The following is a 24649-nucleotide window of genomic DNA, read 5'->3' on the forward strand; positions in this document are numbered from 1 at the left end:
CATCAGCTGTCAGACACTGCCAGGCCAGCCCAGCACAGGGGACCATGGTCCTCACCACCCCCAGGGCATCCTCCTCCTACACGCTCTGCTGTAGGCTGACAGGGCTGGACAGCGTGACGCATAGACAAGGGCTCCCGTGTGACCGGGGACAAGGGCTCCTGTGAAATCTGGCGAGTGACAGCCAGCCTCTTGGACACAAAACCACAGGGATGATCAGACTCGTCTGGGCAAAGGTGGATGGATGGCTGAGCCCGAGGACCACAGGAGCTGCACTCAGTGCTTCTGTGGAGAAAAACCTCCATGTTCCTACGGCATTTGGAAAATCAGGACTTTTTTAACATTTTTGGCTAAATAAAGAAAATTGTGCTAGAAATCTACTGACTGATATTATCAGAAACAACCCAGAGAGCCCTGAACACAGCCCAGCTGCCACAGCCAGTCCCCTGTGCCATACCCAAGCGCTCACCGGTGAGGCACAGAGAAACAGAAATCCACATGGTGAGAACCGGAGAGAATTTGCACGATGCTGCTACCTGGGAGAAGAGCACATTGCAACTAAAAACCAGGACCAGGAAAAAATGCAGGTGAGAAGCAGATGCTCCCGTACAGGAGCAGCCAGGCTGCCAGGACTGCCCAGACCCTGCCGCTGCGGTGCTGCAGTCGTTACGTGGGGCAGTCACACGGAAGGAGCTGAGCACTGGTCCTTCCTACCCTTTAGGGCCAGAAAAGATGAAAATACCTAGGATAAGAAGAATAAGCTCTTGCCATTGCCTTGCATGCTGCTCACAGGATGCTGGTTATTTCACCAAGCAGTAAACACGCTGCTTCTCTTGCAGGCTGGAAAGGTCCCTTGGAGGTGCTGGGATCAGAGATCCCAAATTTGCTTAGCATCAGAAGAAAGGAGCTGGCAGACTTCATCCCCTCTGATAGGAATCAGCAGTTCTTAGCATTTCCACAATGTGCAAAATCCCTTTTTCCTGATGATGGGAAGAGAAGCTGGATAACTAGAGAGTAATTGCTCCCGGAGCTAGTGAATGTGGCGGAAAGGGAGGAAAAGGGGTTAAAATGATAAATGATGTAATGGAGACAGCCTGGCTAATTGCCATTTCCACGAGATGGCTGATTGGAAGAAAGAATTGGTTCAGATTTGACCTCAGATGGATTTTTCTCAGGCAAGTCCCATTCCCAGCAGGCATCCGTGTCCCATCAGCCCGTCCTGGCCGACGCAGCCCTGCCTGAGCGATGCTTGCCCACACACGGGACTGCGGAGACCAGCAGGCAACTGGCAGCAGGGACCCAAAATGGTTCCTGTCTGATAAAAACTCTCGGAGAGGGAGATTGCAGCCCAAGAATGGTATCCGAGTATTAAGGGATTAATGGAGAAGTCTAGAGGTGATACAGTTAATCATACCCCTCTCCCATGGGAGAGAGGAGCAGACCTGCTGGGATGCCCAGGCGAGCCTGTGCCAGCCCTCGGGCAGTGGCAGGGCATCTCTGCCCGCACACCCCTGCCCTGCCTTGGCACCGCAGCCAAAATCCCAGCTAATTTTAAGGGGCTGATAACCACAGGTTTTGTTAAACAAACTGTCCTCTCCTTTTCACTCTGATTTATTCTCGGCCGTGCAGCAGACAGAGCTTCGCTTCTCTCCCAGTGGGCCGAAATCACTGAACATTTTGTCTGAGCTCTTTGCTCACCACCCAGCAGCTTTAGCAAATACCCAATTGCTTATCCACCCCCCAGACATTATTAATTCCTGTGTCTTTGTCCAGCACTACCGGCACACAGGGACCTCTTCTGCCAAACCAGCCATGCCAAGGCGTGAAGGCTGAGGGTTATGGAAAATACAGGCAGGAGTGAGAGACCTCATTCCCTGGGAAAGCCATCCCACGGAGGCACAACGGCTGGTATGAGGGCATTGGGAATAAGGCAAAGCAGAAAGAAGACCCAGTCCGAGTGGAAAAAATGCAGGACATGGTTCCCAGCTTGGCACTTGCAGCTGTGGGACTCTTCAAACTTGGACATCTCAGCTAAAAAAATAATAAAACTGGAATGCATAAGCAGAGAGCAGCCCTATTTCTAGCTGCGACTCCTCCCTGTGTGCTTGGCCTCCCAGACGACTCAGAAACTCAAGGCACTTCTTTCTGAGCTATAAAAAGAGCTGGAGCAGGACTGCAATAGCCAGGAAGACAAACAAGAGGGAAGCGTGTCCTCCTGTCGAGGCCAGGAGCATCTCACCAAGAGAGGAGCGAAGTCAGGAGATGGTCTTGCTCGCCCCAACTCCTCAGCTAACATCACCCTTTGAGGTGCCCACAAGGAGGGGGGGCTGGGGGGCATGGCAGAAACTCCAAGCTGGATCCCACCCACTGAAATGCTGGCTGTGTCGTGTCCCGAGTCATCCCACCACCTCTCACCCCTCCTGCTCAAGGAGGAGTGGTGAAGTCCAGCTTCGTGCCATGCTGTATGTGACCCCCCCACCCGTCACCCCAGTATAAGCCTGGGTCACTGGAGCAACGAGATGCTCTGTGCTTTGGGAGGAGGCACAGGCTCATCCATGGATATCTGTGGCAGGTACCACCGTGAGCAGAGCTGGGGTCTTCCCTGGGACTATGGGGAGGAATGAGCTGCACCAAAGCGCAAGTCCCTGCTCATCAGCTGGGCTGCTAAAAGGGTTAAAAACCTTGCCTGACACCCACTCCACATGTCCCAGCAGGACAGTACAGACCATGCAAGTACCAGCTAACAGAATGAGACTATAAAATTCAGCAAACTCAGAAATACCTACCTTTGCCCTCTCCAGACAAGTATTTACCTCCACAGAAGCAAACCTTGCTGACTCTGTCAGAACAATTCATTCCCATCTGTGAAGTGCACAAAACCTTTCTGGCTGGGAAAACACAAGGTCTCCACCAGGTCACAGACTTCTTCAATGACTTCATTGACTTATTCAATGCAGAAGTCATCATCTCTCTCCTGGTGGAGCCATTCCTATTCTACACTGACTTCTTCAACACAGAAGAAGTCAAAGTCTTCTGATGCCTCCACTTCAGCATTGCCTTAATACTTTGGAAAATCTTCACGCACCGCTAATTGGTGGTGTGGGACTTTTATTGTGACCAGTTCTGAGGGTTGTAGAGCTGGAGTGGCTGGCCCACAAGAAGCAAGCTGAGGATGGCACAGTTGGTGCATACAGTAACCATGGCTCAGGGGGAAAGGGACAACCACGATGCCCATGGACCAGCAAGGGTGAGGGCCAGCACCAGTATGACCTGCTGCCAAGCCCACTGAGATGCAGAAGTGGTGATCAGTGCTTGATTCAGTGGACTGCACAAACTGCATTTAGTCCACACCTGGATGAGCAGTGACCTTCACCAGCAGTAGGTTGGGGACCTGAGGGCCACATCTCGCTTGGGCAGAAGATGCAAATTGCTCATTGCAACCGTAGCCAGAGCCTTCCCACGCCCAGATGCCCAATCCCAGGGGAACACTGCTTGGTGGGAGTTGTAATCTCAGGACATGCATCACTAGGTCAGTGAGGTTTACTGCTGATGTCTCAGCACTCATGCCATCACCTCTTTTCTGGACTCTCAGGAGGAGGAGAAGGGACAATTCCCGGGTGTCCCTTATGCCTTGGCACAAACACCTTGCAAGCCCATTTGTGCTTACAAAACCCTGTATTCTTGTTCACTTTCATGTGAACACAATGACTGGAAAACACTGTCTTCCAGCCAGCAGCTGCTAAATAAAATAAAAAGCGGTGCCACACACTCTCTAGAGAGCGCTGATCTGCTCGCATGGAATAAAAGAGACAAATGGTAACAATAAATACCAAGTCTCCAGTCCGGCCCTGGTGAGAGAAGCCTCTTCTCCCAAAGGGTCCCTTTGTTTGCTGCAACTTGCCTCTTCTCTGCATGGTAAATATTTAACGTGCCCTCCTCAGCGGCAGCGCCTCGGCTGCCAGCCCAGCTCCAGCAGCACAGAGGTGCTGGCCGAGGGGCTGCGCCGTCCCACGCAGGAATTGGGTCACTTGGCAAAGTGGTGAACACGGTTGAAAGCCGGGCGGTGAACACCAGACCACAGGAAACCCCCAAGGAACAGGAACACAGATGCCAACAGCCTCTGATGGAATATTAGGGGCAGCAGGACCAAAAACCCACCCAGGAAGGACGCAGGCTGATGCTGTTAAATTGGGATTTATTGCCATCACATCAAGCTGGCTACCAGTGAGACTAGGTAAAAATAGCATGTAAAATTATGAAAGTCCTGGAATAAAGTAACCACAGCTTCAGCAATAGGATCTGCAAGCATGCTTAGCAGTTTTGTTAGTTTGCTCAACAGCTGAGAAACAAAGAATCTTCTCTATCTCAAGGCTCAAAGGATGGCAGATCTGGGCAACTCAAGTCAACCTCACAACCTGAGTTTCATGACAAAGCCATGAAGAAAGCCTGGGAACCTCACTATGAGCTGCATAAAGCTGAATGAGCTCTGAAGCTACCTGATTTCTCAGTAACACAGCTTTCACAGCCAGCATGCTGATGCTTTTTGCGTTGGTGGGAACAGAGAATACAATGATGTCTGCTTGTCTGAACACCAAACCAGCATGGCTGGCTAAAGGCTGGGCAAGAGGGGATCAGCAAGCGTGTGCCAAGCCCTGCGGGAGGGCACGGGCTCCAGGACGCAGCTGATGGACATACCCACCTCAAAGGCTGTGGAGGGGACTGGGACCATCTGGGAGCATCTCTGTGCTGGACTGAAGATGTTGGAAGCCATGGCCAGGGCCATACCCTACAGCAGCCACAAGGCTAAGCCCATCCTCATGTCACACCACCAACCATGACCACAATCAACCTACTCCATTGGTGTGTGACTCGTCAAGCTGCCAAAACGTTCCACCAAAGAAGGGACCAAAATTTTGTGATTACAAAAGGAAGCTCCACGTGCTAAGACACAGTTTTAGTCTGAATGAGGGTGGGGTTAGGCTGGACATAAGGAAGAAATGTTGAACACTGAGGGTGGGGAGGCCCTGGCACATGTTGCCCAGAGAAGCTGTGGCTGCCCCCTCCCTGGAAGGGTTCAAGGCCACGTTGGACGGGGCTTTGGGCAACCTGGGCTAGTGGGAGGTGTCCCTGACCAGGGCAGGGGGGCTGGACTGAGTGATCTTTGAAGGTCCCTCCAACCCAAACCATTCTGTGAATCCATGATAAAATATTAAATGTCTGCATATGCCTTTGGGCGAGTAACTTCACCTTTCGCATGTAGACCAGGGATCATTTACCTTCCACTGTAATTAGCACACAATGTATAATTAGTCCAGCTGTAGGCTGGGACTTGCACATCCGGGCTAAAATACCGGCTGTGCTGCTGGTTTCTGCTGTCACCGGGGGACAGTCTGTCCCCAGGAAGTTTTCTTATTTGGTGACTGTGCAAAATAAATCAGCCAAGCTGGTGGCAGAGATTAGGGCCCTTCCTCTAGCCCTTGTGCTGCTGTGTGACCCCCTGGTTGGTGGCCCCGTGACCCCACTGCCCCAGCATGGGTCAGCCTCAGGGGAAAGCGGAGAGGGACCAAATCCCTTTAGGACACAGGGGTTTTAAGTCGATTCTCTTGCCACCCTGCACCAGCACCCAGCCCACCAGGGCTGAGCCACGGGGCTGCCTGCAAAGCCTCTTCTCCTGCCTGCACTGGGGTGTCCCTGGGGCAGTCCTCACCAGCCCTCCAGCATTGTTTGCTGGGTGCTGACTATGTTTTTTTTAAACATAATTATCAATATTCTTCATTAAAAATACATTTTTAATATGACATTTGTTTTTTTAAGTGTCAGGTTTTCATACGAACAAGCTGGCAAAGATGTAGCGACGTCTGGCTCTAGCGACTGCCCCTGTTCTTGCTTGCTTTGAGTTATGAATACAGCCAGTTTTCCAGCTCAGAAATACACACGTCTGAGGACCCGGGCGTCTGTGGAGCTCAGGATCTGTGCAAAGGCTGGGGCAGCTGTTTTCATCTGCCAGCCACAACAGCGAATGAGTTACACAGCTGGAGGCGGGCGATGGGACGAGCACGGGCACAGCGTTCGGGTGCCGGGGCTCTGCCTCAGTGCCCGTGTGCCGGACGGTGCCAGAGCAGGCGATGCTCAGCCTGGCCTCGTGTCGCACCCATGGGATGATGCACTGGGAGCTGCAACGGGCACCTTCTCCCCATCCATGGTTCTCAATCTTCAGCCAAAACTGTCCCTTCTGCAGCTTCAGTCCCTTCACTTTCGTCTGTCCATGGAAGAGCAAAGCTGGGACAAGCCACCCCCTCCTCGTGACAGGTGCCCACATCCTACCTGCCCTTCCCCACCGTTTTCCCTGGGCTCAAGGGTCACTGCCCGTGCTGGCAGAGAGGACCACACTCAGTCTCTCATGGGGAATTTGGTAAAAATAATCTGCCTGCCTGGCTGCTTCTCCCTAGATTTGCACGAAGATGGAGTTAAACGAGCTGAATTTCAAAGGGCGAGAGCCCCTGCGCTCCTTAGCACAAGAGACCCTCAGCGGGGAGCCCTCTCCTAACTGCAGAGCCACTGAATTACAACCACTCGGGCTCACATCGTTCGTGCTGATCTGTATTTCAAAGATCAGATTTTAAAGAGCCTCTTGAAACCATCAGAGAGGGGCAAAGGGGTTTTGGGGCAGCAACATCTCCCGGCATCTCAACCTTCCTGCTCAGGCTCTGGTGTGATTTGGAGCAAGGTTCCCCCTTGCCACTTGGTGGTCCAAAACCATCACGTTCCCATCTGGAGCAGCCCCTGGACTTGGAGGCACAAATCCCCTCACTTTCAGCGCCAAACCTATTTATTCTCCTGAGGCTTGGCTGCTTCTGGATGCCATCACATTAAAAAACCCAGTTATTTCTGCATATATTTAAAAAAACCCCCAAACCCTTCCATCCCAGATCGCACTAAAGAGAAAAGCAGCCCCTAATCTGGTAAAAGACAAACTATTTTCTTTCCCTGGGGATGGAAATAAATTCCTAAGAGGGACTTGCTGAAAAGAGATGAGATGACTCATTTCTTTGCTGCTGAAGCTGTATTCAATCCCAAGCACCTCTAATTCCGATTAAAAGACAGGAGACCGAAAGCATGGGAGTTCACACAGCACAAAGCACAGGAGCTCATTTTCCTGGAGATGAAAGAGCTGTGAATTAATCCCCTGTATCACCTACTCCCCCAGGATGGGCTCAGCTGCCTTCAGCCCTCGCTCCCCGCAGTCAGGAGCTATTTTTTCCTGTTCTCGCTAGTGTCAATATGTTTCTTTAAATATCTTTTCAGAGAGGCTATATATATAGCCCTACTCTGGTGCTTTGAAAGGAGCCTCATTTCCTGTGTAAGAACTGAAGTTCTTGGCAAAGCTGCCGGCGGCTGCAGCATCCGAACCACAAAAATTGTTTTTTTCAGCAGCAAAATGGTATTTCCTCTGCAACTGCGAGTTGTACCGAGCCGGGTCTGGTCTGAAACCAATGGGGCTGCTGTGGATGGAAGATACGGTGCCATATTCCCAATTATGTAAATGATGGGGTAAAGGGATTAATTGCATTAATAGCAGTGGTCGGGCGGTAACAGTGCCCAAAGGTGGCACAGCCTATCGCAGGGACCAGGATGGGCACAAAGCTGCTTTCAGCCTGCATTTGGCTGTGATAACTTTTGGTTCCCACATCAAAAGGATTTACTAACCAAGACTGGGGGAGGGAAAAAAAACAAAGCCCATTTCATTTGACACCACTTTGTGCCCGACAGGTTATCTCCTTCTTCCACACGGTCTCTACATGTCTTGTTTTTGAGAGAAAACAGCTTTCTAGCCCCTGCGAGATGCTGGCGGGATGGCTCATGGATGCTCAGGACCTTAAAAACTTTTCTGAGGAGATGTGGCATCAGCTGCGTTCAGCGTGCTGCATCTCCCCACCGGGAAGCCCCAAGCTGCAGGGTTTGCCACATCGGGGACCTCTTATGATAGTGATGCAGAGAGAGCAGCAATCACCTTCTGCTGCAAATATGTCTTTCCAGGGTAATTTCTGAGTCATAAGTTGCTTTTATTGCTGGTCCAGCAGCAACACACAATCCTAAGGACCCAAAGTGCAAATGTGGAAGAGAAAGTGGTGGCCATGGCCAACCCAAGTAGTCCACGTTTCTCTATGCTGCTCGCTGACTTTCTCAGAAAAAAACCCTGCAGTTAAAGAAGATAAAGTGCAAGTTTTTTAGATTTTCTAGAGGAATTGTAAACAAAAAATGTCTTCTCCCACCCCTCACAACTATCAGGACGGATCACCCTTGGTATTGTCCCTAGTGATGGGCATGTAGCCTTGGTATAAGGCAGCACCACATCTCCTGGCAGAAAGCCCTAGCAGAGACGAACTCTGCGGGACAAGCACAAAACTTCTGTCCCCCTCCACAACCCCTGGCACTGTCTCCACCGGAGCTGCATGGATGTCCTCATCACTGGGACCCAGCACCGCCTCCAGACGGGGCAGCCCATGCTCACAATGAAGCATGGCTGGAGCATCAGAGCAACACACAGGACAGGGGGAAGGGTTATGTTGTGTTTGCAGCCCAGAAGACAACATGCAATCACAATATACTGCTTTCCTTCTGCCCAGAAGCCATGGGGGGCAGGAATGAGGACCGGAACTCAGTGCACGTCCTGCTGGACTCCAAGGACACTTCCCCTGTCTTTGCTTTCTGAGCACATTTGCCCCTCTTTGGTTTCCCAAAAGAGGGAAGGGGCTGGTGCAGGAGCAGCTGAGCAGAATCACACTGGTCAGGAGACCTTCCCACACCTTCAGCTTTCCAGGGACCAGATGGCACCACCTCCGTGAGTCTGCAATTCTGCCTGCACTGATGCCAAGCAGCGTCTGGCCTCGCTGGCCACGTCCCTGCTGGGAACAAAGGGAAATTCCCCACGGCAGTCTGAAACAGGAGTGAAGAAGCAGCACAGCCTGGCATTTCACCCCAATGTGCGTCCTCTGCGCCCCACAGAGATCCTGCATCCTTCTGACTCCGCTTTCACCCTCAAGACCTTGGCTCATCCAACTGCTGTTGGTCTTTGCCAACCCAGCCAAGCGAGTCAGTGCAGAACAAGATTTGCTCCTTGGCACCATCATGGCACAACGACATCCACTGAGGACTGCTGCAGTGAGGAGGCGGGGAGGGAGACCCAAGGAGGGAAGATCTCAATGCACCAACCTAAATGAGGAGGTCTTCAGACCTTCTCTGCAGAGCTCTGACACCAGGACATGCTCCTCAATACAACCAGGAGAACTTGCAGGGGATCCAAATGTCAGACTCATCATGTGAAATACAAATATTTATCTCAACATATGGCAGAATTTTTGCTTTTGGTGTTTTTTCTCCTCCCTTGGTGACTTTTGGTCTGTCCGAAGATTTATCCTACTGAGGTTGAGGCAACAACCAGTGGTGAATCACAGCAAATGAAACACCAGCAAAGGGAGACAGTCATTGCAACACCCGTCCCCTCCATGGCAGTGATGCACCCCATACAGCCGTGTATCTGCAGGACAGCAGAACTGCAGGATTTGGTGTCCCTGTTGCTCAACTTCCCATGAAAACTATCAGTGTTGATGGCAGAAGAAAAGGGGAGCCCCTGGGTGTGTGTCTAAACCAGACAGCCCGATCTCCATGGTTCTCACTGAGCAGCTCTTACCCAGCAGGCAGCAAGGACATGCACAGCAGCACAATGTCGGGGACGCTGTGTCTCACCACGTCCTCAGGTTTCTCACATTTGCATCGCCCGGAAAACTGAGACACCTGACCAACCATGGGAGAAGAAAAGAGGCCACTGGGAAATTTATTCCTGTTTGTCCCCAAGCCAACAGACACACGTTGTCAGGGCAGAGCTGTTGTGCAATGTGATGACCACCACAAAAGCATCCCACTACCAGAATTTGCCACCACCATGTGAGTGTCCCACTACCAGAATGTCCCACCACCATAAGAGCATCCAACCACCAGAATGTTCCACCACCACGAGAGCTTCCCACCTCCACCACCAGACCTTCACACTACTCGGATGTCCCACCACCACCAGAGCTTTATAGGGTGTTCTTTTTCCCAAACTGAGTCTCAGATCACATAAATCAGATGGTGCCAAACGCAAGCAGGTGTTATTCAGGATCACCAAAAGCCCATTTTGACACACTTTCTGCCTGTTCAGGCTCTTTTAGCCCAGAACAGACTTCCTGGTGATTGCGCTGCTGTCATGAGACAGGCAGGTTTGGCGGTGAGGAGGGAATGAACCTGTACATGCAGAAACGTGAGTAAAATTTTCATTTTAAATGCCATTTAACAGATTAAACTTTTCTTAAGAAAAGTCACTTTCAAAAAAAACCCAACCCAAACCCACAAAGTTTCTGTTAAAAAACCTCAGAAAGAAGAAGTTCGACAAAAACTGGACGGTCAATGTGTGGAAGATCTGAGGGGTGCCTGGCAAGTTCCCTAAACTGGAGAGAAAGAGAGAATGATGCAAAAAAAAAAGGAAAGTGAGAAAAGAAATTGCACAGAGCTGAACACACAGAACAAAAAGCCAGGCAGGGACTGAGCTCCTAAAAACACCTGCTGTGTCATTTGTCTGCAAATCGGACCAGGAACATTAAATGCAGCTCGCAGGGATGTGGCAGGCGGTGGGAGGGCTTGCAGTGCTGCCAGCGCAGTGCTGGGTGCTGCTCCTCCAGCCCAGCCCGCTGCCCGCGCCGGGTCTGCCCTTCCCGGGGGAGCAGCAGCTCTCGGGGAGCACGTGGGAGCTCCCGGAATCTCATGGGGTCATTTGCTGACACAAAGGAGCAGGCAGGCATGGGCAGGCTAGCGCTATAAATAATTGATTTTTGAGGTAACTTGAGCAAGGAACGTAAGAAGACTCCCTGTGCATAATCTCGCATCCAACCTTAAATTCTGTTGTTTTTCTTTCTGCAAAAAAGATCCTTGGTCTTTATTTTCATTACTGAGCCATCACCCATGTGCTGTTCCCACTGTGGTCTCGTCCAGGTCCTGCTCCCACCCTGCACCACTCTCAGAGCAGCTGATCCCGCTGGCCACCACCTCTGCCCCTCTCCTGCCTCAGTTTCCCTTCCTCTCCCACAGCAGGTCAGGACAGCAATGCTTTACCTTTATTTTCCGTCCCTGGACACAGAGCAGGGGCAAGCTGTCCCCAACTCCTCCTACTGCCATCCATCCCTCTTCACCCTCCCCGTGGCTCATCCAGGCATCTCCCCAGCTGCTTCCAAGCATGTCCTTTCCCCATATCACCACCTTTTTCCCCCAAAACACCCCTGCTGACCTGCCAGCTCTGTCACCACCTTCCCCTCTGCGCAGGACATGAAGCTATCACTTAAAACACAGGTGAAGGGCAGGAAAGCCCCATACAGACACTCTGGATGTTGCTGTGGAGCAAACTACGTCTGTTTTTCAACAAATTGGTGACTCTTCCCAAGAGCCACCCACAAGGGCAGTCCCTGTCCCATGTCCTTCCCATGCCAGGTGTCCCCAAATGGCATGGGAGGTCTCTGGCGGGGTAGCACCCAAGGGGGTGACAGACCCCGCTCGCTCTGGAGCCACACCACCGATGGAGGCAGAGGCTGTCATGCCCTGAGGGTGGCTCTGAGGAGGGGACACAAGATGGAGCCCAGGGATGGAGGGGGCACTGGCCTGGGCCTGATGCTCAGCTCTGGCAGGGCCCAGAGGTCAAACCCCTCCAGCAACCCAAGCCAGCCGGTAAGTGCTCCCTGGCTGGAGCTGGGCTTGTCCCCCGCCCTGTGGCTAAGGCCAGAGGTGACCCCCCCGACCCCCGGCCAGCAGCCCCAGCTGCTGGGACAGCTGCTGGCAGGAGGTGCCCGGGCTGAGCAGCCCACTGCTGGGCCCAGGCCGCCCGGGTGCCACCGTGCTCCGCTGTCCCCAGGCACGCTGCCCACCCTGCAGGGGAAAGGCCTCGGGGCTGGCCCGAGGGGGAGCCCAGGGGTCCCCCATCCCCTGCCCCACCCCGGGCACCCACTGCCCTGATGGGCGGGGCTGTCCTGGGTGGGTGGAGTTAGACTGGCCCCGCCCACTCCGGCCGACCCCCCGGTGAAGCTCCGCCCACTCGTGTCAACACAGCCTATTGGCCAATGCGTGTTAGCCCCGCCCCCGGGACAGCCCCGCCCCCGCTCACCTGGCTTGACCCCGCCCACTCGAGTAAGCCCCGCCCACTCCGATTAACCCCGCCCACGCGGGCCAGCCCCACCCAATTGACCCGACTCCGGCTACCTGCCGCGCCCCGCCCCCCCGGCGGCCCCGCCCCTTCTGGCGGCACCACCCCCCACCCCCCCCGCGGCCGGCATCACCCGCCGGGCCGGCCCCGCCCCGCAGCCCCGCCCCGTACCTGGGCACGCTCGAAGCTCTCCCGCTCCGCCTCCAGGCCGCCTCCGCCCGCCCGCCGGCTCAGCACCTTGGGCAGCGGGTTGGATACCTGCTTCATGGAGCTGCTCACGCGGTCCATGGCCCCGCCGCGCCCGCCGCCGCTCCGGCCCCGCCGCGCCGCGCCCTCGCCACCGCTCCGCTCCGGCGCCGCCGCTGGCCGGACCCCGCGCCATTGGCCCGCCCACCTGTCACTCACGCGTGGGCACGCCCCGCCAGCACTGCCTGCAGGCCGGCGGCTCCGCCCTCTGTCCCGCCCCTTCGCTCTCATTGACCGCTCCCACTGTCACTCGGGAGGAGCTCCCGGGAGGCCCGCCCCCTAGCCGCCGGCTCACGTGAGCGCCGCTAAGCTTACTGGTCCGGCCGGACGCCACTCAACGCCAGCTCCCGCCCCCCCGCGGCTCTCCCGCCCTCTGTCCCGCCTTCAGGGACCGCCCTCTTAGCACCGCCCACCCCGGCCCTGTGGTCACGCCCCCGCCCATCTGCCTGTGATGATTGGCCTCCGCGCCTGCCGCTCACACCCCGCTGCCCCTCCCCGCGCCTCGCTGGTGCCCGGTGTGGCGTGGCGCCCCCTGGCGGGGATGGGCGAGATCGCTGAGGGCCGGGGCCGGAGCGGGGGCTTGGGCCGCGTTGCGAGGCCGCTCGGGCCCCGGCCCCGGCCGGGAAAGGCTCTGCCAAGCCCCGGGGCTAAGCGATCCCCTCGGGGCTCGGGGGACCCCGTGCCGAAGGGCTCTGAGCTGCAGCTGGAGCCGGCCCGGGCGGGCAGGCCTGGGGGTCGCAGAGGCCCGGGCGTGCGGCCTGCACAGCTCCCGCTGCGCTGAAGCCCTGCCCCGGGCGCCCGGCCTGGCCCAGCCCCGCAGCAGGACGTGACAGCTGCTCTCCCCCGCGGCTTGGCCCGAAATATAAACAGGCCACGGGGGAGCATGGAGGCGTACGGCCCTGCCGGCTGCTCGGGGGGGGTTACGGGGAGCTCTGGGCGTGTGGGTGTCCTGCACATTGTCTCCCTCCCCTCCTCTGCCACAGGCTCGGGTCAGGCCCTCTGAGCACTGTGCAGCGGCTGGGCTGAGCTGCGCTCCCGGTGTCCTGCTGAGCAGCATTTGTCAGGCATTTGGGGTGGATTCAGGGCTTCACGGTCCTGCCTGGAGCCAGGGAGGAGGTGGGGAGAAGGCACCCCTGGGCTGTCGGCGTGGGCAGGGTGACCGGCTGCCTGCAGAAGGGTGGTGGGGGCCTTTGCCTTTTGTGTCATCCAAGCTGTGGCTGGGGAGCTCTGGAGAGAGGTGTGGGCAGGCAGCAGGCAGCTGCAGGCATAACTGGCAGAGCAGTGCAAGGAAGCTGGTGAAGGGTCTGGAGCACAGGTTTGATGGGGAGCGGCTGAGGGAACTGGGGGGGTTTAGTCTGGAGAAGAGGAGGCTGAGGGGAGACCTCATGGCCCTCTACAACTCCCTGAAAGGAGGGTGCAGAGAGGGGGGATGAGCCTCTTGAGCCAAGGACCCAGCGCCAGGACAAGAGGGAATGACCTCAAGTTGTACCAAGGAAGGTTTAGACTGGATATTAGGAAGTATTTCTTCACAGAAGGGGTTGTTGGGCGTTGGAATGGGCTGCCCAGGGAGGTGGTGGAGTCCCCATCCCTGGAGGTGTTCAAGAGTCGGGTTGACCCAGCACTGAGGGATCTGGTGTAGTTGGGATCTGTCAGTGCTGGGTTAACGGTTGGACTAGATGATCTTCAAGGTCCTTTCCAATCTAGATGATTCTGTGATTCTGTGAGGTGTGAAAAATGGTTACAGATGTCTGAAAAACAGGGAAAGAGAAGCAGGAGAAGGTTTTTGCTTCCCCTTCAACAGCTGGCAGATTGATGGCTGAGATGCTCTTTTGCATAACCTGATCCAGGCTCATGTCTCTGGTCCCTTCACCCATCAGAGAATTGTGTTGGGGCCTGATCTTTGCCCTCTCTCAACCCAGCGAATTGCTGGACGGTAGCCGGCTCCTGTGGTTTTGACCAGAATCCCATCCCACTTTGGAGGTGAATTTCCCACTGGGACCTTTGCCAGAACTTTGAACATTTCTGCAAAATTCAGACAAATCAGTATTTTTGTGAAGAGACTGAAAACTCTCTTAAGACTGCTGCCTGGCTGATCCCCAGTGATGGCAAAGGGGGCCGTGCTGGGGTTCTGCCAGCTGGGTTCCGGGATCCTTAAAACCAGGTCACACAAAAGCAGCGTCTTTGCTTCAGGTGGGGAGTAGCTGTGCAAACCCACCCTCTCTGCCGCTGCCAGGGGTGATGGAGCAATCTATGAACAACTGTTTAGGATGTGGGTTGTCAGGAGCTCTTGTGCAAGCAACTCTCCCTGCATAGTTACTCACTTTAGTGGCTTATTTTTCAGCTGAAACAATTGCCACACAGGCACCCGCCTGTAGCTGCCCAGTGGAATGTATGAACAGGCTGTTCGTGCGATAGACGTCACCCGTCTCTGTGCCTTGGATATCAGATTCACAGCTGATGGGAAATGGCCTACACTGTTCAGCAAGGCCATCTTCTTCCACCTCAGCTTGTCTCGACTCCCTGTCTGCCTTCTCTCTAATGTACTTTCTGGAAATCTGCCTCCTTCCTTGGGGCTGGTCCCAGAGGAGGTTTAATGGGTTTAATTCATCCACTATTGCAGCGAGGTGATTAATAATTGAAGAAATGAAGTCACTGCCGAATAGAGATGGAGGAAAGAAAGAACAGAGGGCATTTGACAAAGGGCAGCAAGGTCCTTGTGATCTGCCTACCTCTCCCACCCCTCTGCCTGGCTAAAAGTGTCCTGCTCCTGCATGACCTCTCCAGCATGCAGACCTGGATCTGGGAGGGCTGGACCTTCACCCCAAGGTGAGGGACCATGAGGCTGAGACCTGTTAGCTGCTCCCGCTTACTGAAGGGCAGAGTCACATCCTCTTCTTCCACGACCAGGGCCATGTGCCCATTTTGGGACCTGGGCTTGCTAACTGGGAGATGACTCCTGCCTGGGCAGGAGCAGAGGAAAGCAACTGGATACGGGCCAGGGACTGTGACTGTGGAGCCGGGATCCAGCCCATGGGCAGCTGGTCGGACCACCCTGGGCTGTCCCAGTCCACCCAGTGGCTCTGCTGGATTGTGCTTTGGGGCTCTGGCCCAGGCTCGGCTGCTCTGTGGGGATTTCGGGGACTCCCTTCTGGTGAGACCACACGCTTCATTTTCAGGCTGCTCTGCAGGGGTTAGGGAGGCTGCGCTGCAGGGGGAGAGGGTGCCTTCCTTTCAGGCAGGTTGAGAGCTGCTCTGGGAGGGGGCTGTTCCTGCGTAGCGTCTGTTCCTCTGCAGGGTCTGTTCCTCTGCCTCAGGTTTCACAGGGAGATGATGGAGAAGGACTAGTGAGCAGGGCAGAGAAAAAGTGTGCTGGGCACCTCTCCTCTCACCCAGCAGGTCCTTTTTGGAAGCCATGGCTGGGTTTCATCTACTCTGATGCTCTGTCCTCCTCCTGAGGCTGCAGCCCGGAGGCAAAGGGTGATGGGAGAGCCTGTCATGGGGGTGTCTGGCCTGTGTGGGGACAGACACCATCTTCCCCAGTGCCACCCACTCCAGTGCTGCTGCTTTCACAGTTCTGGGGCAGGAGGCCTTGGGCTTGGCTGTGGAGCATGGTCACCTTCCTTGCTTTCAGTAGCTACCTGGGATGTCTGCACCTGAGTGTCTTCTACAGGGAGCAGACCATGGGTTTGGCGTCTGCTGGGGCATGGAGAGGACGGTGTGTCCCCTCTCTTCTTCTCTTAGGGCAGCCTAATGCTCAGCAGCGTGTGACACCCAGCAAGAGCTGGCTCAGGCTGGGCAGGGGGGATTGAGCTGGTCCTTCCCCCATTGCAGGGCTCTGTAGGGCAGCCTCCCCTTGCTGCTCTGAGGCTCCTGTCCGTGGCAGCCCTAAATGGTGGCTGCTCCCTCTCTGCCAGGACATGGCTGCTCAGCTTGGTCTCAGCCCAAGGGACCTGCAAGCAAAGGGGAGGAGGAAGAAGGAACTGCGGGGGCTGTGGGCCCTGACCGCAGCTGAGGGATGCTCTGTTCCCAGGGGCTGGGAGCTAGAGGCCCCCTTTCCAACCCCCCTCCCCACCCAGAGCCAGGAGAGTCCCAGGGTGCCTCTGCAAGACTCCTCGCCCTCCCATGGCCTGGCCCAGGCTCAGGGAGAGCACAGATCCCCCTTGTTTCAGCAAGAAAATAGAGGCACAGAGAGCGCCACAGTCCTTCCTCTGTTACCCGGCTGGCTGCGCTGGAGCAAGCGGGCAGAGGGCTCTGTGCAAAGATCCTGCTCTCTCCCCACCCCGCCCAGGGGGGAGCTCCCAAGCGGGGTCCCTTCCGTCGCCCTTTTAGACACACCAAGGTGCCATCTCCTGAGCCCACCCGGGCAGGGGAGCCATCCCTGGAGGGCCCGTCTTCTGGAAAGCCATGCAGGGGGAGGGCAGTGGCCTTGACAAGCCTTCCACAAATGAATCCTGCAACCACAAATACAACCCTGCCCTGGTGACAGGGCCGTTTGCTCAGAGCCTTGGACAAAAAACATCTTATGAGCCAAAGTGCCCACCTGGTGCAGGGAGAGGGCAGGGTCTTGGCTGCAGGTCCAGACCCAGCAGGAGGGTCCCTGGTAGAGCAAGTAGTGCACCAGGACGAGCCTGCGTGTGCGTGTGTTTTCATCTTTTGATCCCATTTTTTGAATGCTTTGGGCAAACCAGATGCTGCAGCTGAGTCTTTGTCTGCTCCTGCTGTCGAAGAGCCCCTGGGCTGCTACGTGGGGCAGTGAGTGGCAAAGGGAAGGGACAGTCCTGGGGCAGGAGGGTCAGCCCACACCTGGGAGAGCGGCTGAGGCAGAGCAGCCGCTTGAAAGGGGACGGGGAGAGGGTCTGCTTAGCTAAGGAGTGTGGGGGTCCATGGGGCCCTTACCTGTCCTGGGCGAGGTCTCCTGCTTGCCCAGCTTTTACAAGGAGGGATGTAACCCCAAAACATCACCAGGTGTGTTCTCTGCACTAAAGCCTCAGCCACTGCCTCTGCTTGTCCAAGAATTCAAAAGCAAAGCTGAGTGTGGTTTCCAGCTGGATCTACAGGAGAGGACCCGACCCCGACTTTTGCAGGGGTGGCTGCCTAGGTGAGCAGCTTGCTCCAGAGCAGGGCCTGGAGGCGGGAAGTGTTTGCCATCTGCTGGAGAGCTTCCCCATTGCAGGGGCAGCAGGTCCAGCTGTAGCATTGCACCGAGCCCAGCGTGCAGCCCTGGGGTGACCACCTTGCACTGGCTGCTTGTGCCAGGAGCAGGTGGGGGAAAGGCTGGTCTCTCCCAAGACAGGACATGGCAAGCTTGCTTTGCTTCTGTGTTACGAGACAGCCTTTGGCTGCCAGAGCGTGGTCACTGAGGAAGGGTTTCCTGTGTCTGACCTGGGGTGTGCAGGGTTGTGTGAAGGACCCCTGTGCGTGCTGCAGAAGAGTGTGGGTAGTGAATGAGGCAGGGGCTGAGGAAGGCGTGGGCTGTAGATCTGGAGAGCCAGTCTATCCCTGCCTTCCCTTTATGATATGGCATAACCCAACATTCACCAGTGGAACATTGTCTTTGTTTTCTAGATTCCTGAAATCCTACAGTCTGACTGGCAGATGTCACAGGTACTTCCAGCTGAAGACAACAGGAGACAGACTATGCAAGTACAAAGTACCACATAATGCCAAGTGCTCAGAAATGTCAAATCCTGGGTGTCTCCGAGCTAACACCCAAACGTTTTTCTCTTAGTTTCTCTGAACCTCAGCTGCTGTAGCTCAAACAGCCACGCAGGTTGGTGCTCAGTGCTGAGGGCATATTTAGGGAAACAAAGGTATATGTGCTGTAATTTGGCAAAGGCAGCCTGCATCTCTCCTTGGAAGCACTACCAAATTTCTGTGAGGGCCACATCCTGACGTGACAGCTGGCTACCTCCTGTTCATCAGGCTCTTGGTCCAAAAGTGAGGCTTTTCTAGGTGCCCCAAACTGGTCTTGGAAAATTGCACAAACTGCAGCAGTATATTTCTGCCTTGCTGTGTGCTTAGAAACTGTTGGTGTCTTTCTGCTGACATTTACCGAAAATATTCATCTGGAGGCCTATCCTGATATATAAATATTCAGTCCAGGCATTTCAATGCAATTTCACAAGCTACTCTATAGACCTTACAGTCCTGTAGGACCAGTTTTTGTGGGGAATCACATATGAGCAATCCCAGAGGATGTAGACCAAGGGTCCATCTAGCCCAGCCTTAATACCTCCAGATGTGGCCACAGCAGACCCCTTGAAGAGAAAGGCCAATATTTGTGCTGCCTCCATTGAGTGCACTCCCTGCCTCCAGCCATTCTCATTTTACAAATCGTGAGCTTATTGCTTTGAAATCCAAGCCCTGACTCAGACACATGGAAATTTCCTTGCAATCACCATGTCCCTTGGCAAGGAGCTCCTCATATGAAGAGCTCTTTCCTTCTGTTCATTTTGAACATGACTCTTGCCAGCTTCATTTGATAGTCCATGGTTCCTGTTCTGGGAGAGACAGTGAATAATCACTGCTTCTCCCTCTTTCTAGGCCACTCATCATTTTGCAGACCTCAATTCCCACGCTGGAAGGTCTCGATTCCTCTGGAAAACACCTCCTCTGAGACCTTGCTTGTCATTCGTGGAGCTGCACCACCCTGTGATCACTGACTTCCACTGGTCTGTTTCCAGCTCATTGGCTCCCAGTTAAAACCAGAGTTTCTCACATCAGCGATCTGGCAGCTCCCAGGGGCACTGTGATAATGTGATCTCCCATACATGACTCCAACCTAAGAGCTGGTGTGCTGGAGCAGGCTGCCTTCAGGGCTAAGAGGTACTTCCTCCTGCATCCCAAATCTGTTCTGGTGATGGATCCAAAGATACCATGTGTGGTTTCTATCGAAAGCTGAAACACACCATAAGGCAGAGGTTTTACAGGCTCCATAAATAGCTACTATTTAGGATGTATGATATGGAGGAGTTTTAGAAATCAAAATATTTAGAGATTTGCATTATTTGTCTTGGCAGGAAAGAGCAGCCAAGACTGAAATACAAAATCTTCCTTCAAGGAAGGAACAGAGTGGAGGAAAACAGTGAATAGGGAGAATAACAGAGGTGTCAAAACCTCCAAGAATTCCTTTTGCAATGAATGGAAGCAGGAAACACAGCCCGGTATGTCTGAAAGGAGAGAGAATTCATTGAAAATGTCTAGGCACATTTATCTTCCTGATAGAAAATATTGATTTTTCAGAACGAATCTTGACATTTCCATCAAACCTGTATTTGAATATTGCAAGAACATCCAGAACATTCAGCTAAAAGCAGCTCCAAGCTGGGCTGTGTTGGTGTGAGCTGCATCAGCGAGGATATCTCCACCTCATTCCCCAGCCTGTTCTCCTCCTCTCAGTTTTATTCTAGTCCCTGTGTGGGGATGTGTAACAGGAACGTTAGGATTGGTCTGAACGGGGAATGTGTGCAAATGCTGGGTCTGAACGCACTGGTAGAAATGGCAGGAGCAGGGGAATGACAGGTAGATGTTGGTGGCATCTAGGTTAGCAGGTCATCGGTGCGTCATGATCATCTCGTCTCGTCTCAGTCTGATCTCAGTCTCAGCTCTCCATGTGGTTTCCCAGTCTGCCAGTCGGCCAGATCTGTCTCCGAGCCTGTTTCTAGCACCCCCAGCCTCAATCTGCCGTCTGTTGCCTCAGGCAGGGGTGTCAGTCTTGGTCTGTTATCTTGGGCACGTCAAGCTGTCACGTCTCTTGTCTCAGGCAGCGCGTCCGTCAGTCATGCACGGCCAGCAACATGGGGACAGGGGTGTGCGAGGGGGCCTGCACCATCCGTGCATACACCCTGCTTCAGCCACACCTTCCCCAGCATCCCTGAGCAGCAGCTGGGGGAAAAAGGTGCCCAGAGTTCCCAGAGGTGGGGGAAGTGTGGGTGTAGCATGAGGGGAGTCACTTATGGCGAGGCTGGAGGTGCCGCACAGCTGCGCTGGGCATGGGGATGGAGGGGAGCTGCTGTGTCTGCCCCAGGTGTCCTGGGAGCACAGATGGACACACATCGTGGGAATAGCTGGAACGCGGAGGCAGAGGGAGTGCAGAGGTGGATTTGGGAGTGGGGCTCGGCACACCTTCCTTCCAGGATGGCCCTACTGCTGCTGGTGCTGACATCTTGTGCTGGGTGTGCTGCAACCTGCCTGGTCCCATCCTGGCAGCTCCCCGAGACAGCCACTCTCCTGGCGCTCCCTGCCAGATTCAGCTAGATGCTTCAGGCAAGATGAGCAACTCCTGACTGCTCAAGGGATGGACCAGCAGCAGGCTGACACCTTCCTAGCCCCACTCTGTGCAGTGTGGAGGTGAGTGGATCCAGTCCAGGACACTGGTGGTGGGACCTCATGCCCCTCCCTGGAGGTGCAAGGTTTCATTCCAGCACCTGATTGGCCTCTGGAGCACAGGACAAGGGAAATTATGGAGCAGGCAGGATTCCAGATGAATCCTGAGATCCTCAGCTGTTCAGAGCAGTGTACCATGAGTGCTCTGCCGCAGGTGAGTAAAGCCTCAGCCTTAATTCGGGCTGTCTTGATTCGCTCTCTGGGAGTTTAACCCCCCAGCATGATCTGGGATGGCAGCAATCCCAGCAGTGGGGAAAGAGCGATGCAGAGAAGTGAACGGATGTGCCAGGGCCTTCCCTGCTGCAAAGGCAAAGCTGGGGACTGAGCTACAATCGCAGCAGAGAAACTGCAGGTTGTGGACTGGATGGAGGTAATCTTCTTGCTGTGTGATGGGAGATGCCTGTCCCTGCTAAGGAAGCATCTTTCTGAAAGTCCCCCCGGCAGCGTGTGCCCAGGGCTCTGCAGGCAGACCCTCCCCAGCTGCCTGCTCTCCCGGCTTGTAGAGCAGGAGCAAGACACCCACCTGTGGTCTCATCCTGGCTCAGCTTTGCTCATGCTTAGTAACAAGTGTTTTAGCGAAACAAAAGGCTCTGTGTAAAACAAATCCTGCAATGCCACCTAGTCCACGCCTTCTAGCAAGTCTGGCTCACTTTTTCAAAGAGTTCAGTCTACAGAGGTGTGGTGATGGTGTGCATCATGCCCTGGAGCACTTGGGAGCCCCAGGTCTGGGATCAGCTCTCCCTCAGCCAGCCCAGGGCATCTCTTCATTTCGCTTCTAGTTCCTCTGGGTTCCTACAAGGCCACCACTTTGGGCAGTGGTTTCTATTTTGTAATCATCCTTCTCTGTAGAGGAGCTACATCCCTTTCTTCACTGGACCATCATGAAAGGCAGCCTGCTCATGTGACTTTCCCACTGTGGCTGTGGTTGTCCAGCACCCAGACACATTCACTAGTACCATGAAGACCTCTGCTCTCCTGAGGCATTTCCAACAGGAGTTTTTCTGCCATTCCTGTCCCAAACAACATGAGCGAAACCAGTGAATCTCTCCTGTATGTGTCTGTGGCTGCGGGGACAACGATGAAGCAATGTCAGGAGGGTGTTGATTTTACACTGCTGGAACCAAATAAGCATCTAAGCCAGCTACGCTGTGCCAACATGGTCACAAGCTTCTAAAGCTCTTTGAAAATTTTAATGGCCAATTCTCGTGTCTGTGGATAACATAGTGCTATTTTAGCTGTCACTGGTATTTGTGAAACTGCAATGTAGCGACAGAACCAGTTTCCTAATGACTCGCTGCAAGTGATGGGCAAGGACAGAAGAGGAGCCCAGACCTGGGATGGCACCACACTCTACCCTCTGCTCTGCACACTTCTGTACTGAGGGCTGCCTGGGTCCCACGGAGAAAGCCCCTGTCTCCTTGGGGCAGTGCTGCAAGCAGGGCAGGGCATGGCTGCTGTGTGCTCGCCAACCCGCTGGGTGGGCAGCTGGGGAGGGCTCCCTGACTCACAGAATCTCCCTGCTCCAGTCGCTGTGGGAGAAGTGAATTGTCCCCAATTTGTCTGTGGTGCAAATATTCTGAGAAACACGAGTGCGTGGCAGCCACGGTCATTCTCCATCCATTGCCATCATACGACTTCTAGCCAAGAGGTCCATCTAATAATCTTCTGAATCGCTACTTCTAGGTTGTCTACAGAGTCCTTTGGTCGGGGGAAAGGAAAAGGGAGCTCATATCCTGTTCTCTATCATTTCATGGTGTCATATCATCATATAATATGCCACGTCAGGGCACTACCCTCCTTGGGGCTCTGGGCACTTCCTTCCGTGGGACTACGCAGTACCCTTGACTTAGCACTTTTTCCATTGTGTCATGTCTTTCAGCAATGCTTCCGTCAATGTCTCCCTCTATAAAGTGGGCTCAGCCCAGGGATCCCACACCAGGCACAGCAAGGGCACTTGCAGCAGTCTAGCCTGACTCCTACAATTTACCTCCACCCAGCAGAAGCATGAAGACCTCCACATCAGCCCTTGCTATACTTTTTGTGGCTGCCCTCTGCTACCCAGTCTTCTCTTCTCCAAGTGAGTCCAAGCTCTGCTGTCTGAGGAGCTCTCTCCTATGTCTTTCCGCTGTATAAGTCTAGTAATGCTTGGCGGCTCTCCCTTCCAAGCATCTGCTGCAGGAAAGGAGAGGCATGTCTTGCTACTCTTTGGCTTCCTGGGGGAAGAATGGCTGTGGTGGGACCCCACATTAGGAGCAGCACCTCCTCCAGCAGAGACCGTCTGATCTTCTGACCCTGCTCCTCCCCACTAGTGCTTTTCCTGGTCTGGTTTAATCAGAAAACTTAACTTCTCTTCCAGCTTCTGTCAACCTTTCTGGTCCCTGCTGCGTCCAATACAGCGCCAAACCGCTTCCCTCGAGCCGTGTGGTGATGTATGAGCACGCAGGCAGCCACTGCTCCCAGCCAGCTGTGATGTGAGTAGATCTCTTGCCCAAATCCTGGGGGGTTCTGCTCCACTGAAGGGTGGCAGTGCCAGGAAACCCCATATCTCACCCCATCCTGGCAAGGGAAAACACCAGGCTGGGCTCTCCTGTGTTAGGAGAACAGCTTGGAAACAGCTGAGGCCCATCCCAGGCTGGCAGTTTCTGGACCTCCCTACTAGATTTGAGCCAAAAGAGGTTCTGCTGGTCACCCCCATCATGCCCAGGTAGCAGGACCCAGGCAGGACAGTGTCCCAGCTGGAGTAGGCATGCTTGGAGTCTTGCTGCAGAGCAAGACACCTGTAATGACATTAATCCAACCCCTCAGTCCTTATTTCCCATTTTACAGCTGTTCTGTAGGGGCTGTTCTGCAGCTGTAGTGGTGTCTGGTTTGGTGGGGTTCACCTGGAAAGGAGCAGGTGGTCCTCCTCTCCTCTCCTCTCCTCTCCTCTCCTCTCCTCTCCTCTCCTCTCCTCTCCTCTCCTCTCCTCTCCTCTCCTCTCCTCTCCTCTCCTCTCCTCTCCTCTCCTCTCCTCTCCTCTCCTCTCCTCTCCTCTCCTCTCCTCTCCTCTCCTCTCCTCTCCTCTCCTCTCCTCTCCTCTCCTCTCCTCTCCTCTCCTCTCCTCTCCTCTCCTCTCCTCTCCTCTCCTCTCCTCTCCTCTCCTCTCCTCTCCTCTCCTCTCCTCTCCTCTCCTCTCCTCTCCTCTCCTCTCCTCTCCTCTCCTCTCCTCTCCTCTCCTCTCCTCTCCTCTCCTCTCCTCTCCTCTCCCCTCCCCCTCCCCTCCAAGCTCCTTTAACTGGATTTCCTTCTGCAGATTTACCACACTTGCAGGCAGGATGGTCTGTGGCAAACCTGGCGATAAGTGGGTCCAGGACATCGTGAATCGCCAAAAGGACAAGGCGAGCAGTGGGTGAGCAATGCCCGGCTCCCTCCAAACGTCACCTCTGAGAGGACCTTCTCTCGTGGGCACCTCCAAGACATGTCTGTTTTTTCTTATTGCCTGAGAATTTGTCAGACTATTTAATAGCGTGGTTAGCTCTTTTATTTAAGTTTATGCAAAGGTATTTTTAACTTATTTGTCATTCTCAGTGAAACTTTTCATTCTAATTTGTACTGATTGTGTTGAAGTGATTTTGTGTAATAAAAAGGAGCAAAACCTGCAGCTTCTCCCCCTGGCTCTCAGAATGTTTCACGGAGGCTGCGGTGGGCAGTGGTGTCTAGGAGGGGGTCCAGGATGACACTAGATGGGTCTCTGGGGTGGTGGGGTGGCTCCCAGCTACCCCCCAGCCCCTCCGTGCTGCACACCCCCTGCACGGT

At 54.5% G+C, this 24649-nt stretch overlaps 2 protein-coding genes across 3 annotated transcripts in view; one reads left to right on the top strand and one right to left on the bottom strand.

Annotated features, from left to right (window-relative positions):
* The window catches only part of HIP1 (huntingtin interacting protein 1), a 53909-nt gene extending 41321 nt beyond the window's left edge, over window positions 1-12588 (bottom strand). For both annotated transcript variants that reach the window (XM_074889862.1, XM_074889861.1), the window contains exon 1: window positions 12395-12588. In XM_074889862.1, coding sequence (XP_074745963.1) covers window positions 12395-12511 — 117 coding nt within the window. In that variant the 5' untranslated portion in view covers window positions 12512-12588. The remainder of the gene's footprint in view (window positions 1-12394) is intronic.
* Window positions 12589-22713: 10125 nt separating this feature from the next.
* On the top strand, window positions 22714-24501 carry LOC141952640 (C-C motif chemokine 5-like). The gene is made up of 3 exons (XM_074890321.1): window positions 22714-22931; window positions 23211-23325; window positions 24147-24501. Exons 1-3 carry the CDS (start codon window positions 22859-22861, stop codon window positions 24244-24246), a joined length of 288 nt encoding a protein of 95 aa, XP_074746422.1. The 5' UTR covers window positions 22714-22858; the 3' UTR covers window positions 24247-24501.
* Window positions 24502-24649: the final 148 nt, after the last annotated feature.

This window comes from Strix uralensis, chromosome 20, assembly GCF_047716275.1.
Source record: "Strix uralensis isolate ZFMK-TIS-50842 chromosome 20, bStrUra1, whole genome shotgun sequence".
Classification (NCBI taxonomy): Eukaryota; Metazoa; Chordata; class Aves; order Strigiformes; family Strigidae; genus Strix; species Strix uralensis.